This window comes from Populus trichocarpa, chromosome 1 (assembly GCF_000002775.5).
Source record: "Populus trichocarpa isolate Nisqually-1 chromosome 1, P.trichocarpa_v4.1, whole genome shotgun sequence".
Taxonomy (NCBI): domain Eukaryota; kingdom Viridiplantae; phylum Streptophyta; class Magnoliopsida; order Malpighiales; family Salicaceae; genus Populus; species Populus trichocarpa.
The window spans coordinates 24,329,433-24,345,364 of record NC_037285.2 but is presented as its reverse complement, the minus strand read 5'-3'; the positions used below and the strand labels follow the sequence as shown (position 1 = coordinate 24,345,364).

The 15,932-nt window shown below is 33.7% G+C and overlaps 2 protein-coding genes across 2 annotated transcripts; both read left to right on the top strand.

Moving 5' to 3' along the window:
- Positions 1-2,356: 2,356 nt before the first annotated feature.
- LOC7472990 (probable ribose-5-phosphate isomerase 2) lies at positions 2,357-3,769 on the top strand. Its single transcript, XM_002299617.4, has one exon. It carries the CDS (start codon positions 2,666-2,668, stop codon positions 3,479-3,481), a length of 816 nt encoding a protein of 271 aa, XP_002299653.1. The 5' UTR covers positions 2,357-2,665; the 3' UTR covers positions 3,482-3,769.
- Positions 3,770-9,436: 5,667 nt separating this feature from the next.
- Positions 9,437-15,899, top strand: LOC7486656 (sister chromatid cohesion 1 protein 3). Its single transcript, XM_024606798.2, has 13 exons — positions 9,437-9,691; positions 10,357-10,618; positions 10,701-10,785; positions 10,877-10,938; positions 11,033-11,619; positions 11,708-11,846; positions 11,927-12,063; positions 12,162-12,754; positions 13,131-13,170; positions 13,285-13,330; positions 13,442-13,577; positions 15,255-15,397; positions 15,687-15,899. Exons 1-12 carry the CDS (start codon positions 9,568-9,570, stop codon positions 15,351-15,353), a joined length of 2,310 nt encoding a protein of 769 aa, XP_024462566.1. The 5' UTR covers positions 9,437-9,567; the 3' UTR covers positions 15,354-15,397; positions 15,687-15,899.
- Positions 15,900-15,932: the final 33 nt, after the last annotated feature.

The window sequence follows — 15,932 nt, the reverse complement described above, 5'->3', positions numbered from 1 at the left end:
CTAAGAAAGGTCCAACTTGCAATGCTTTGTTTGGTTTAGGAATGACTGCTTTGGTTTTTGGGTCCAATATATTATTCTCTGTTTAAAGAAACTGCGTACACAGAACTGACTAAGCTCAGTTTGTTTGACAAAAAGAAGCCAAGCTTTATGGGTTTGGTTAGTGCGAGTGCATGGTAACTTGAATAAATTTATAAGCCTAATAGCTTGAAATATTAGGTACATAATTATCTAAATCCACTCCAAGTATATGATTTTGGGATAAATAAATAAAATATATTTAAATACATTTATTTTTTCACTTTTCATATATAAAAAATATCTTCATAAAAATATTTTTGGGTAAATCTTTATTAAGCCATCCCTAACTAAACAAGTATTTTTTGTTGAGTCCTTAAACATATTTTCTTCTCTATTCAATCCTTAAAAATTCTGAAAATATTCCATTGGGTCTCATGTTTGACTGTCCATGTAAATTAAACAACATTCTTTTATAAAGAATATTAATGTTTTTCATAAAAAAACATTGCAAAAAATTTATATTAAAAACAGACTCAAGAAATTATTCTTTGTATAGATTAAGAGTAAAATAATCAACATTGTTAATTTAATTTATTTTAATATATAATTAAAATTTAATTTTGTGATTCAATATTTTATTTCAAATATAAAAATAATAATCAATTGAATTTATTTTGGCTTTTGAATTACATTTAATTCAATACATGATTTAATTCCAAATATATTATTATTGTTTTTAAAACAATAATATTTGTTATTTAGACGCATTCACACATTTGCATTAACAATATAACTTGTTTATTAACTACATGATTTTTTTTATTTATTAAGATCAGATATACTCATAAAGTTATTTCAATTCAAAAATTAAAAAAAAACACATAATATTAAATACTATAAAAAAATAAAAATAAAATCGATATATTTTGTTCTACTAAATTTTTAAAATCAATGAAAATATGAAATAGATTTTTTAAAGTTATCGATGACAGCGCCCGGATAATTACACAGTCTTTGAGCTAAGAATTGAATTCCCCAAGAAGACGGCTAGTAGATTATCTGTAACCTAATGGCAAAGGCATCATCTCTCTCTCTCTCTCTCTCTCTCTCTCTCTCTCTATATATATATATATATATATATAATATCATTCACAGTCACACTGACGATGAAAGGACAGAGGATGGTTGGCTGGATATGTAGGCACAGCAGACGCGGAGAATGGTGAGAGCAAGCAATACCCGCGCCTTTTTGTGTTTTGCTTTTTTGGTTTTTTTTTTTAAATATCAATATTTTGTTACCGATTATTTTTTTTTTTAGTATTTTTTATAAATATATTAAAATAATTTATTTTTAACATAATCAAATTAAAATAATTAAAAAATAAATAAATTCTGGTAAAAACACAGCCAAACATGCTCTTAGAAACAAAGTAAGCTCAATGATTCCATGCACATGAAGTCAATGGCTCATCTAAAGTAAGACACATTTATTACTTTTATTTAAAAAGTTTTCTTAAAATAATTTCTAGAGAGTCATAACCATTGGATTTATAGAATCTTATTTAATGGATGGAATTTATTCGGAAGAAATTAATTGTAATATTGAATTTAATAGAAGAAAATGGGATGAGAAGTTGACAACATGCCCTCTGACAACTCCATCCATTGAGCAAAGGATGAAAGAATCTGTATTTTTCTTCCCACTAAACACTACACTTGAGACGAAAGCAACGACAATGATTTCCATTGCTAGATACTTTTATTTTTATACTGTTACGGCGGTTACAATAATTTTGATATTTTTTATTTAAAATAATATTTTTTATTTTTTAAAAATTATTTTAATATGAAAATATCAAAAAATATTAATTTAAAACAAATAAAAAAATTTAAATTTTTTTAAAAACACTTTTAAAATTCCTAAACAAACAGGGTCTTTGATTATAATGAGATTACTTTTATAAATTAAAAAGGTTAACCTAAAAAGAATTAAAAATATATATTTTAAAAAAATTCAAAATAAAAATTAACTAGTTTTAATAAATTAAATTTAGATAAATCAAATCTCATTATAACTCAGGTTTTTAAACAAATTAGTCATGATTTATTTTTCAATCCTAAGTTATCTATATTTCTAGTGTTTAGAGTCTTTTATGATCCTGTTATCTAAGTTTTGTAAGGTAATTGGTGGTGTTGTAGTAATAATTATTTTTAAAATATTTTTTATTATAAATATATTAAAATAATATTTTTTATTTTTAAAATCAATATATAAAAATAATTATAAAAAACCCAAAAACACAATGTCACTATGCTTGTTTTCCTTTTCTTCTTTCCTCTGCCGCACTGAACATGCCTCATTCTTTCTCTGTCGTCATCATCATCGACAACTTGTGTTAAACTAAAAATTGTCACTTTCCTTCCTCTCTATAAATACTTCTTTCCGAAACCAAACCCTCTCCATCCTCTCCTCAGCCCCCAGCTCCTAACATACAAACCCTACCCCTCCTCCACCACCCAACACAAGATTCTCACCTACATTTCCTTTTCTGGGTCCAATAAAGTTCACATTTTTAACATCTGGGCTGTCTTCATCAATGCAAAACTAGTCCCTTTTTTTTTAAGAGAAGGAAAGAAACCAAGAAACATGGCCATTCCTTATCATCATTTCAATCTTGTTACTTCTGAGAAACCAGATATGGAGATGCTTTTTCCATCTCCTGTGGTTTTGACCCAAGATGAGCTTAAAAGAATAGCAGCTTACAAAGCTGTGGAGATGGTGGAATCAGGCATGGTTGTCGGTCTTGGTACTGGTTCAACAGCGAAGCATGCTGTGGATAGAATTGGGGAGCTTTTGCATCAAGGGAAGTTGAAAAACATTATAGGTATACCTACTTCAACAAAAACACATGAACAAGCTTTGTCTTTAGGTATTCCTTTGTCAGATCTTGATTCACACCCTGTTCTTGATATTGCAATTGATGGGGCTGATGAGATTGATCCAAATCTTAATTTAGTTAAAGGTAGAGGTGGGTCTTTGCTGAGAGAGAAAATGGTGGAGGGTGTTTGTAAGAAGTTCGTGGTTATTGTTGACGAGTCTAAATTGGTTAAGTATATTGGGGGTAGTGGTTTGGCTATGCCTGTTGAGATTGTGCCTTTTTGTTGGAAATTTACTGCTAAGAGGTTGCAGGAATTGTTTGAATATGCAGGTTGTGTGGCAAAGTTGAGGACTTTTGCTAGTTGTAATGGAATGGAGAATGGTGGGTTGCCCTTTGTTACTGATAATGGGAATTATGTTGTGGATTTGTATTTTAAGAGAGATATTGGGGATTTGAAGGCTGCAAGTGATGCAATTTTGAGGTTAGCTGGCGTGGTTGAGCATGGAATGTTTCTTGATATGGCGACTACTGTTATTGTTGCAGGGGACCTTGGGGTCACCATCAAGAATAAGATTATAAAGTAGTTAGAGATTCATGTAGGAGTTAATTTATCATTTTTGAAGATGTCGGCAAGACGAGTACTGTTGCTGTTCATTGTTTCCATAGGGAAGCGGTTTTTGGTCGCCTTAGCATCAGATTGCATGATTCATGAGGATGATTCTCCTCGAATTTTGGTATCGTCTCCGAGTAAGAGGCTTAAATCTTAGAATGGGAGGTTGGAAAATAGGGTTTTATGCCAGCTGAACGATCAAGCACATGTATGTCAGCTGGATTATGATTTATTTAATATAAGAGATGCTTCATTTTTATCACATTCCAAAATAGACCTGGTGCCTTGCTAGATGAATTTGCTCAGATTTTTTTTGCGTGGTACTTGCTGGTTCCACTGCGTAAACATCACTAAGATATTTAATAGAAAATTTACCATTAGTTTACTTGCACATCAAACATTTTGTTGTAGCTAGAACTGACCATTCTTGCCTTTCTAAGGGGATAGCCATTTTAAATCCCAAGTTTAACTGCAGGATGGGGTCTCTGCCTTAGTAGATTTCTAATACTTGTTATTTTTAATGTTGTTACTGGTGCTTCAAGAAAAGAGCAGCGGTGGTAGGCTATAAAGAAATTTTGGATTTGTAAGTACATAATTTACAATCATCCACTTTAGAAATTCGTCACGCATGGTGGTCTCACAGAGGTTCTAGCTTCCAGGCTCTTTTATACCTAGCAGGTTGCAGGGCAGAGTGGAGCACAGGTTAATTTTGTTTAACTAGTACATTTAAAATTTCAGGTGACATTGGATTTTCGTGTTGGGTTTTGTTATTTGAGTCATCCTTCTCGAAGCTAATGGTTTTGTTGAGATACTACTTTCTGATAGAATTGCAATGTCTTTGTCAATTGAGTTGCCCTTCTCCGTGCTGATGAGATTGGTGCAATACTACTTTCTGATTTTAACTTTGGTGAAGTTGGAATGTGATGTTTGTATGTTATGCATTTGCTCTAATCGCCTGTGTGCTTGGTAATTTAAACATAGATTATTTTGCCTTGAATATGCTTGCAGACAAATCAAGAAGGCTTCCTGTTAGCTGGTATTTCACTTTATATCATCTTCTCTCGTGAATAATCTTACTACAGCAGTGAAACGTTCGTGTCTAGTCATATGTTTTCTAGACTGCAACCACAATTTGCTTCCTTATTAGCATTTATATAGCTTGAATCAATGTCTGAATCAATTGCTTCACATTCTCTATCTCATTGCTTTCCTCTTTTTTGAAAAGCATTGCTGTTGAGCTGATCTCTATCTCAATTTATATTAGCTATTGAAGTTAAAAGGACATATGGGCAATATGTCACTGTTGCTATTGCCTCGAGTATAGTTATCAGACCCGACCCGGATGACCCGGCCAAGGAGCCAGGTCCCGGGTTAACCTGAAAATTTAAAAAATAATATTTGAAGTTTTAATATTTCATATAAAAAAATTAAAAAACGATCCATTTGAATATAGACTAAACATGTTTAGCTTATCTCAATTTCAATTTATATTGCTATTGAAGCTAAAAGGACATATGAGCAATAAATCATTGTTGCTATTGCCTCGAGCATAGTTATCAGACCTGACCCGAGGGTTGACCCGACCAAGGAGCCGGATCCCGGGTTATGTGAGTTAACCCGGGTCAACCCGGAAAAAAATTTAAAAAAACATTTGAAGTTTTAATATTTCATATAAAAAATTAAGAAACGATCCATTTGAATATAGGCTAAACATGTTGAGCTTATCTCAATCTCAATTTATATTGCTATTGAAGCTAAAATGACAGATGGGCAATAAATTATTGTTTCTATTGCCTCGAGCATAATTATCAGACCTAACCCGTGAGTTGACCCAGCCAAAAAGCCGGGTCACGGGTTACATGGGATAACCAGGTTTAACCTGGAAATTTAAAAAAAAATATTTGAAGTTTTAATATTTCATATAAAAAAAATTAAGAAATGATCCATTTGAATATAGACTAAACATGTTGAGCTTATCTCAATCTCAATTTATATTGCTATTAAAGCTAAAAGGACAGAAGGGCAATAAATCACTATTGCTATTGCCTCTGAGCATAGTTATTAGACCTGACCCGGGGGTTGACCCGATCAAGGAGCCGGGTCCCGGGTTACGTGAGTTGACTCGGGTCAACCCGGAAAAAAATTTAAAAAAACATTTGAAGTTTTAATATTTCATATGAAAAATTAAAAAACAATCCATTTGAATATAGGCTAAACATGTTGAGCTTATCTCAATTTCAATTTATATTGCTATTGAAGCTAAAAGGATAGATGGGCAATAAATCATTGTTGCTATTGCCTCGAGCATAGTTATCAGACCTGACCCGGGAGTTGATCCAGCCAAGGAGCCGAGTCCCGGGTTACATGGGATGACCCAGGTTAACCCGGAAATTTAAAAAAAATATATTTAAAGTTCTAATATTTCATATAAAAAAATTTAAGAAACGATCCATTTGTATATCAATCTCAATTTATATTGCTATTGAAGCTAAAAAGACAGATGGGCAATAAATCATTGTTGCTATTGCCTCGAGCATAGTTATTAGACCTGACCCGGGGGTTGACCCGACCAAGAAGCGTGGTCCCGGGTTACGTGAGTTGACTCGGGTCAACCCGGAAAAAAATTAAAAAAACATTTGAAGTTTTAATATTTCATATAAAAAAATTAAGAAACGATCCATTTGAATATAGGCTAAACATGTTAAGCTTATCTCAATATCAATTTATATTGCTATTGAAGCTAAAAGGACGGATGGGCAATAAATCATTGTTGTTATTGCCTCGAGCATAGTTATCAGACCTGACCCGAGAGTTGACCCAGCCAAGGAGCCGGGTCCCGGGTTATATGGGATGACCCGGGTTAACCCGGAAATTTAAAAAAAAATATTTGAAGTTTTAATATTTCATATAAAAAAATTAAGAAACGATCCATTTGAATATCAATCTCAATTTATATTGCTATTGAAGCTAAAAGGACAAATGGGCAATAAATCATTGTTGCTATTGCCTCAAGTATAGTTATCAGACCTGACCCGGGGGTTGACCCGACCAAGGAGCCGGGTCCCGGGTTACGTGAGTTGACCCAGGTCAACCCGAAAAAAAATTTAAAAAGACATTTGAAATTTTAATATTTCATATAAAAAAAATTAAGAAACGATCTATTTGAATATAGGCTAAACATGTTGAGCTTATCTCAATCTCAATTTATATTGCTATTGAAGCTAGAAGGACAGATGGGCAATAAATCATTGTTGTTATTGCCTCGAGCATTGTTATCAAACCTGACCCGGGACTTGACCCAGCCAAGGAGCCAGGTCCCAGGTTACATGGGATGACCCGGATTAACCCGGAAATTAAAAAAAAATATTTGAAGTTTTAATATTTCATATAAAAAAATTAAGAAACGATCCATTTGAATATCAATCTCAATTTATATTGTTATTGAAGCTAAAAGGACAGATGGACAATAAATCATTGTTGCTATTGCCTCGAGCATAGTTATCAGATCTGACCTGGGGGTTGACCCGACCAAGGAGCCGGGTCCCGGGTTACGTGAGTTGACCCGGGTCAACCCGGAAAAAAATTTAAAAAAACATTTGAAGTTTTAATATTTCATATAAAAAATTAAGAAACAATCCATGTGAATATAGTCTAGATATGTTATAAATAATAAAATTTAAAATATTATTTCAAAATGTTTTTTTATCCCACATTGAAAAAATATAATTTTTTTCTTGTGAATATAGAGTATATATATTAAAGGGCTTCAAATCTTATATTGAAAAAATAAAACATTCTTCTAATATTTATATAGTGAACTTCGAAAAGAGTAGTAACCAGCTAAAAAATATAAAAAAAGATAGTCTTTGGTTGGGAGAAAAAACACATTTGAAAAAAAAAACGAGTCTCAACCAGGTTTTGCAGGGTTTTTACTCATCCTGGTCTTTTATCTTACCCGGATCAGTTCATTCACCAGATCAACCCGTCGAGCCAGTCCTAGTTTAATAACCATTGACTCGATTAAGGGTAAACCGGTAAAGTATATGGTACATCATGTGCTCATGTGAACATGGGATGGATCCCAACAGGGGTAAGGACAGCTTTTTGTGGTGCAGTACACCACCATATTGAAGGCCAGACTTGTCTCTGAATGGAGGTTAAGCTTCCATGGTTGCTACAACACTGATGCCTAAAGCATTTTTAACTAACTGAGTGATGGGATTTGCTGCTTCAAATGATGAATTTTACAGCTCCATCAGGTTAATCTTGGTTCAAGTCTCTGCAAGGTATCAAAAAGGGATGGCAAAAAGGCCTGCATTTCTCATTTATCACATGGTTGCCTCCTCCCTGCTCTTGCTGTAATGGACTAAGGGGAGGTATGGAGCTACAGAGCCATCCATCTTTCTAAAGCAAGAGAGCAACTTTGGAGAAAGAAAAAATCAAAATCTTCATGGAAGTTGGCATTGCTGGCCTTCCAAAGTTGTATAGATTTATGTATCTCTTAGATTAGCAAAATTTTAGACTCCATTTATTTTTCTTGTATAATAACTTGTTTTGGGAAAATATGGTATTGAAAAATATTTTTCTAAAAAATATTTATTTTTCATTATTTGATTATGTTATTAAAAATTATTTGAAAATAATTGTTTAGTGTTTGATTTGTATGAAAATGTGTTAGAAAGGAAAATATAAGAATTAATTGATGGTGGGGCGCATAATTTATTATTGAGACTAGTTTTGTAAAATGTTTTAATTTTTTTAAAATCATAAATTATTTCTCATTGTTTTAAGCTTATTTTTTCCTTCGAGTGTAAAATATTTTATATTGATTAAGCAAATCAAATATTTATTTGACTTTAAAATATTTTAAGCAAATCAAATATTTATTTGACTTTAAAATATTTTATAACGACAATATTTTCAAGAAAATAAAAAATATTTTATGAAAAAGGATTTAGGCTGCAGTTGGAGAGTGTCATATGCTTACAGCAATTGCATCAATAATGGAATAAACAAAAAAAAAATGGACTTCCTGAAAAACAAAAAAAAAAAAAAAAAAAAAAAAAAAAAAAAAAAAAAAAAAGAAGGATGTTGTGTGTATGTTGATCGAGAGATCTGCTTAGGAGTGTGGTTGTGGTTGCTTTTCAAAATGTTTTTCGTGCTGAAATATATCAAAATGATATTTTTTTTATTTTTTAAAAATTATTTTTGAGATCAGCGCATCAAAATGATTTAAAATATAAAAAAAATTAATTTTTAATAAAAAAAATTAAATTTTTATAGAACATGGTTTCCACCGTGTCCAAATTGAATTCGAACCATACTCCCTTTGATATCCATTACCATACTTGCACACGTAAGTTATAAACAATAATTTTAACTGACTAATCCACAAAATTGTTGCATTGAATGCCTTCTGATTTCGTGCCCTAAAGAACAAGAACACATTCATTAGCCAAATCAAATGCCAAATTAATTTTGGAATAATAATTGTGAAATACTAAAGACATGTAATAAAGATATACATAAAAACTATAACTAACTGCTAGATATACATACAATATAAGATAGAGATAGACACAGAGAAAATCATGTCTGATCTTATAAAAATAATAATAAAAGTTATCTCTTATATTAAAAAAAAATATCCCTTATTTATCTTTTTTTAGCAATATAAAATATAAAATGATAATCGTGGGATTTTGAAAATAATTAAAACCTAATTCTAAATTGTTTTTTACATTAAATCTTCCAAAACTAAAACCTGTTTTGCCTGATGGACAAGTGTTTCAATCACAAGCAATGTCGTTTCCATCTCAATCACATCGTTAATGGAATGGCAGAAGGAGTAAATAACTACATAACGAAGCGCATTTTACAAAACACAAAAACGAAGTCCCCTCTCCCTTTGGCGCCAGTATCGTTTCCGGCGCCAAAATTAATTCTCTGAATAAAACCATAAAACCGCAAGCCATTATCTGATAAATGAAAAGAAAAACCTCCCCCACTCTCTCTTGAATCCCCTTTCTCTCTTTAGAATCCAAGAAGAAGAAGAGGAAGATGTTTTATTCGCAGACGTTCTTAGCAAGGAAGGGTCCTTTAGGGACTGTTTGGTGCGCTGCTCATCTTCAACACAGGCTCAAGAAATCTCACTATACCTCCACTGATATCCCCTCCACTGTCGGTCTGTTATCACTCTGTTTTTTTTTTTGTTAAAAAGAATGGTTTTTTGGATCTTAATTCTGTAATTTTTTGCCCTTTATGATCTGGGCTGTATTTCTTTTCATCGATTAAGCTATTTGGTGGCATAAAGATCTCTTCTTTTTCTTCACTCTCTTTCGCTTTTTAATGAATTGAGCTGCATTTTTTGATTTGGTACACTGCTTATAGTGTAAATGAATTTGCATTACATTGAGAAAATGAAGGGTTTTGTAGATGTTAATTTTGCAATTTTTTTTAAGGGTAATGGAAATTTTGCAATTTTATTTTTTCAGTGGTTGGAATTTAGGGTTTTTTTTATTGTTCTTCCAGTTTTGTGGTTCTATTATTCAAAGAGAATTAATAAATTTGTCTAATATGTTTCTTTGCGTAGTAGGTCTAAATCCCCCGCTTTCTTGTTTTTCTTGAATTGTAATGAAGATTAATTTGTGAAAGAAATCATCTCTGCTTCATCGGTGAATAAATCTGGTTTCACAGTGCTTATTTATTTTAATTATTTTGATTCCCCTGTCTGATTTCTAATTTTGAATTAGTTACATCTAATTTTCTAATATTCTGACGGGAGTTGCATCTAATTTTGATTCCCCATGTTGAATTTTTTTTTTTTTTATCTTATGAATGTGTTTTTAGATCGAATTATGTTCCCGGAAGTTCCGATTGCGTTGAGAATGTCAAGCCACCTTTTGCTAGGTGTTGTTCGGATATATAAAAAGAAAGTTGATTACCTTTTCCAAGATTGTACTGTTGCTCTTGCTGGGCTAAACAAGGCTTTCACAACTACAGAAGTTAATTTGCCAGAGAACGCCACAACAGCAACATTCGAGTCTATCACTTTGCCACCAACCCTCAACCTTGATGGCTTTGACATGAGTGATTACTTAGATCCCGAAGGGTAAACTTTAAAATATCTCAAGTTTTTTGTTCATGTTTTTGTGTTTTAAAATTTATTTCTGATGCTATAGGTTTGTTGTTAGGTCCCCGGATAATCATCTCAAGAGTTACGAGGAAATCACGATACCAGATCAAATTTCTCCTTACATCACCATACATGTCGATGAGGTCCATATTATTTTCTATGGTTTGGTGACGATTTTGTACTTTGATATGACTTATTGGAATGCATTATCACTTGCATGAAATTTTTGTGTAGGATAATATCTGTCCATCAGTTCCAGAACAGGATCCTAGTTCAGAGGCTAGACCAGTGGATGAGTATGCCCCAAATTGCATTTGAAAGATGCACTCTTTCTTTTTTTGGAATTTATATGAAGATATCCATCTAATATTAATCCTTTTATAACTACAGTATCCATCCACCACCTCCAGTCAATGGTGACTTGCCTTCTCAAGATACAGGTCAAAGGACTCAGACAGTTGTGAATAACGAGACTGGACCTGGTGCAAGTAATCAGACAGATGTGCTTGTGGACGATATGGATTTTCATGATCCTGGTCAAAGTAATCAACCAGAAGACCCAATGGATACTGAGGATTTTCGAGATCCTGCTCCAAGTAATCAGACAGAAGTTCTAATGCACACTGGGGATTTTCAGGATCCTGGTCCAAGTAATCAGACATCAGTACCTACTGAGACTCTTAACCAAAGTCTTAGTGGGGAAAATTCCCCTCCAGAAATTGAAGTTATGCGTGATGCTGCCACTGATTTGGGCTCAGAAAGCTTTCCTCCATTGAGTCCAACTAGAAAGGATGATGCAGCTGAACCAAATAGATCTTTAGACGAAGTTCTAAATGAGAAGGATTTCCTTTCTCCAATAATGGAAGATGCTTTACCTTCTCTAGAGAAGTCTTTACCATTTCAGCAGCATTCAAAAGCACCTACTTCTGCTGCTTCACAAGATATTCCTGATGTTTTTGACACACATGGTTCATTTGGTGAGAGCGTACTTCTTATATGCTTGGGTTGTAAGTGTCTTTAGGGCTTGTATGTTTACTTTTAACGAGCTTCTTGTTTTTATTTCAGGGAATATATCACCTCAATTTGCCATTCGTTCAACTCCACCTGTTCAGCAGCCACAACCAGGGCCTCCACCTGCTCAGCAGCCACGGCCAAGGAGGAGGAGGAGGATGCAATTTGATGAGGCCACAGTGTTGACTAATAGGTAAGATTTGTTATGGGTGCGTGTAGAGCTACTTTTTCCATGGCACTGCTTACTGATACAAGTATATGAAACTTTGCTAGGTTTATGAGGAGGGCACTTGAGGATCCTAGTGATCTGATGCGACAGAAGAGGACGAGGTCATCCTCTATGGTGGGTATATGGAGGTTGAACAATAGTTTGAGAAAGGAACAAATCTTTTATGAGCCTTTGATAACTGGTGAGGGGGTCTTACTTCAAATGAATTTTTTCTTGCTCATTACCTTCAAGGTTGTGGAATTGATTTTCAAGAGAATTTTGATGCTTGTCTATCACCAGGGTCTTGTGAAGATTTATGCAAGCTTTCTGAGAAGGATTATATTACTACAAAACCTCATTTGACTCTTGAACAGGGAGATATTTCAGAGCATGGGGTTACAACATCTCCTGGCCCTGAAACTGAAGCCATCCCTGAGCCTAGGATGGCAAGCTCTCCTGCTCCCACAGCTGAACCCATCTCAGAGCCTATGATTGCACAATCTCCTGTTCCAGGACGTCAATCTGGCATGGAAAAGGAGCGACCCCAACAGGATCTAGGCTGTTATGACCACAGTGTTTTACCTGAAATTGATATGGAAATCGAACGACTTCGAAATGATGGAGGTCATGATGGCAATGACTTTTTATCAGACCTGCCTTCTCCAGCAATGTCCATGCCTTCTCCAGGAAGATTCATGCCTTCTTCTCTTAGAAGAGATGACTTCACTCCCATGCCAATAAGCAGCTTTGGATCAGGAACAGTACCCCAGGAAGGAACATCGACAACTGTGCACACTCCAGAATTTTCAGCTTCCCCTGGAACTTATCAGTTAGGTGAACAGAACACTGGGCTCTCTGATATTCCTGAATTGATGAAGACTGCAGAAGATGATGTAAGTAGTTTGTTTTCTTGTGATTTGAGAACGTAGACTCTTTATTCCTTTTGTCACATGCTTTTGCATTGACAGTTTCTATAATTGTGTTTCTTTTTAATTGTAATTGCTGCTACTTCTGCATGGCCCATGTCACTCTCAGAGCTAAAATATATGAAGCTGTTGATTTGAAAGTAAGGCATGTACATGATATTTCATACTCCACTTCTCAATAATGCACTTGTGCTTACCATTTTTTCATTATTGTAGATACATAAAGCATAAAACTCATGCCTTATTCCTTGTGTGTCATATCAAACCTTGTTCTTGCACCTTTTCTTCTGAGCTACTTGACGAAGTTAATGATACTCCTGACTCCAATATTATATTTTTGTAGGACCTTGCTAAAATACTAGAAGCAGACAACACACCAGTTGGTAAGCTGATATTTTCTTGTTTCCTAGAAATTGAATAATATCAAATGTACACAATTTCAACAACTTTATTTTTTAATGCATGATATGTGGATGACATATTTATGCTTATTGCAGGATCCCTAGGTACTCGAGACATTGATTCATTGTCTGTGAGGACAAGGTACTTTCTTTTTCTTTATTCTCCGTGCCTGGAGGAAATTCTTTCCTGTTGATTCAAAATTATCAGTTCCTTTTAGCTGCTGTCTTTTTATTTGCTTATGCTGGCATGCAGGGGTGTGGCTAAATATTTAAAAGAACATTCTCCTATTATCCCATTGTCAGAAGAGTCATCTGGAGATATCAGTCTCACCAGTATCTTACAAGGAAAAACGAGAAAGTTATGTGCTCGGATGTTCTTTGAAACAATGGTAAGCAGCAAAGTCATTTCATGCATAATGGATCATTTGTCAATTACCACCAATCTAAACCTTTTTGTGAAAGACAAAAACCATGAAGGAAAGAAAGCCTCTCCATTTAAACAAAGATTGTTTTAAGTGTTTTGAACCTGTCATTGTTCCCTCTCCAATTCCTGTTATCATGACAATACCACATATTAGGCATTACTTGGTCTTTTACTCTGGAGCCAAAAAGCAATGATTCAACTTTGAATCTTGAGCAAGAAGCTTGCATTGTAAACCCAGAAAGATAAAATGAAACTCTATTGAATCCCAAGACCTAATGCTTCTTAAGCTGTCATTTTTTATAGCAAGAATGCTGACTTTGTGGTGCAGTTAGTCTCAGTTTTTACGATGGTTTTTTTTTATCCACTTCAAAGCAGAAATAAAGACAATTCTGTTTAGAAGAACTTGTTATTGTTGTCTTATAGATGGATATATGGTGATTTCAACATGATTCATTTGCTTGTTTCCTTGAAAACGCCAATCATGTTCAGAAAAGAATTTTTCCCGCCTCAGTTTCTTTTTGCGTGTTGTTGATCCTCTTAGTATCCTTTCTTCTAACCACCCCACCAAAAATTGATTTCCAGTATCCTTTGTACTAACCACCCATCCAAATATTGCTTTTCTGTCCATAAATTTTAGACTTCTTATGAACCAAGCAAATTGGCCTCTGTATGGACATGAACTTCACATATTCATCAACTTTGTCAGTGTTTACCTTGCCTATCTTAGGAACCACTTAATTTTCTCATCAAAAGTCAGTCATTGAACCTCTTTCTTTGCTTCCCCTCAGTTTTCATTGATATTTATACTTTTTAACATACCAGGAAACCACCAAGTTTGTTTTATCAGTGGGATCAGGTGCAGTGTTTAGGCCTGTGCTGTAGACTTGACTGTTAATCACTTCATCAAAGATACGTTCCTTTATTTGTTTTATTTTTAATGAATTTTTTTGATTGCCTTCTAGTAGTAGTTTCCTCTATTGGAGACTTAAATGTGTTTGTGCATTCACTAGCAAATCTTTTTTTCAGAGACTTATTATGCCTAACAATTATTGCTATTTTCACAATCATTTCCATAAATGTGTTTCAGACTTTCAGTTACATAACATGTAGCAACACAAATTCTCAAACACAGCTTGTACCTGTATTCTCTTGTCTAACTTTTTGGCTACAAGCATTCTCGAGTCATGTCTGTCTCTGCAGATAATATGTTTATGTTACCTGAGGTAAAGTAGACCACCTAATAATTCATAATTATTTTTAAAGAGAATGGTTTACTTAAAGCTGTTTATTATCGTGCAACAATTTCTTTAATATCACACATTTGGTGCACTCAGGTTTGTTAAAGATTTTTGCATCTTTAGATGCTTTATCTTTCATTCCGAGACAGGATTATTGTTTGGCAAATCACCGCTAGTGCATAGAATTGTCTGTGGCTCCTTGGCACATGGTTCTTATATTGACAAACTTTTCTTAGTTCCATCATGGTGGCTCAGTCCTGAAATGTGTGCTTCATCAAACAATTTTATCTTTAAGCAGTATTCTCATTTTGATGATTCTTGCATCTTTTTCATAAGCATTAAAAATGCAACCTTTTTCCCTTCACCGTGCTTCTTATTATGTGATCCTTTATGGTGAATTGCAGGTTTTGAAGAGCTATGGGCTTATTGATCTACAACAGGAGGAACCTTATGGTGACATTGCTTTGAAGTTGACTTCAACGCTATCAAAGGCCCAATTATGAAGTTATAGAAGCTATTTAAAGTGCCTTGCAGGCCTTATGTATAGGTATGACTATAAGAACTAATATTAACCACAATATTTAGAAATTCATTTCTTTTTTGGAGACCTATTGAAAGTGATGTTGATAATTTACTATTGCTATTTGTCCTGGTTTAATGTCCAATTTACCTGATTACTGAAAAATGAAACAGTTAGAATGTAAATCACCCTCTGAATACTGAAATTAATATTATATATATATATATATATATATATATATATATATATATAGTACACGCGCCCGCAGTACTTGGAAATATCAGGCTATTGATCCGTTCTATTTTATGAATTGCAGTGAGTTCCAAGCAAAAGAGAAGGTTTGAGTGAAGCGGGGGAGTTGTACAGAAGCAGGAATACAAGAGTGGAATTTTGTGAAGTTGAGTAGTAGTCGACATCACTATTAGGAACTTAGGATGATCTTTGATACTAGGTTTAGAGCCTTTTTTATACTAAATTTATTGTAGTTGCGGTTGATATTTTTAATTTATTTTTTAAAAATTATTTTTAATATCAGCATATTAAAATAATTTAAAAATACTAA

What these genes read in the sequence shown, in the direction of transcription:
- LOC7486656 (XM_024606798.2), top strand. Translation starts at nt 9,568, where the DNA reads ATGTTTTATTCGCAGACGTTCTTAGCAAGGAAGGGTCCTTTAGGGACT. An exon ending in TCACCATACATGTCGATGAG is followed by an intron (nt 10,786 to 10,876) that starts GTCCATATTATT and finishes ATTTTTGTGTAG; the next exon opens with GATAATATCTGTCCATCAGT. An exon ending in TGAAGACTGCAGAAGATGAT is followed by an intron (nt 12,755 to 13,130) that starts GTAAGTAGTTTG and finishes ATATTTTTGTAG; the next exon opens with GACCTTGCTAAAATACTAGA.
- LOC7472990 (XM_002299617.4), top strand. Translation starts at nt 2,666, where the DNA reads ATGGCCATTCCTTATCATCATTTCAATCTTGTTACTTCTGAGAAACCA.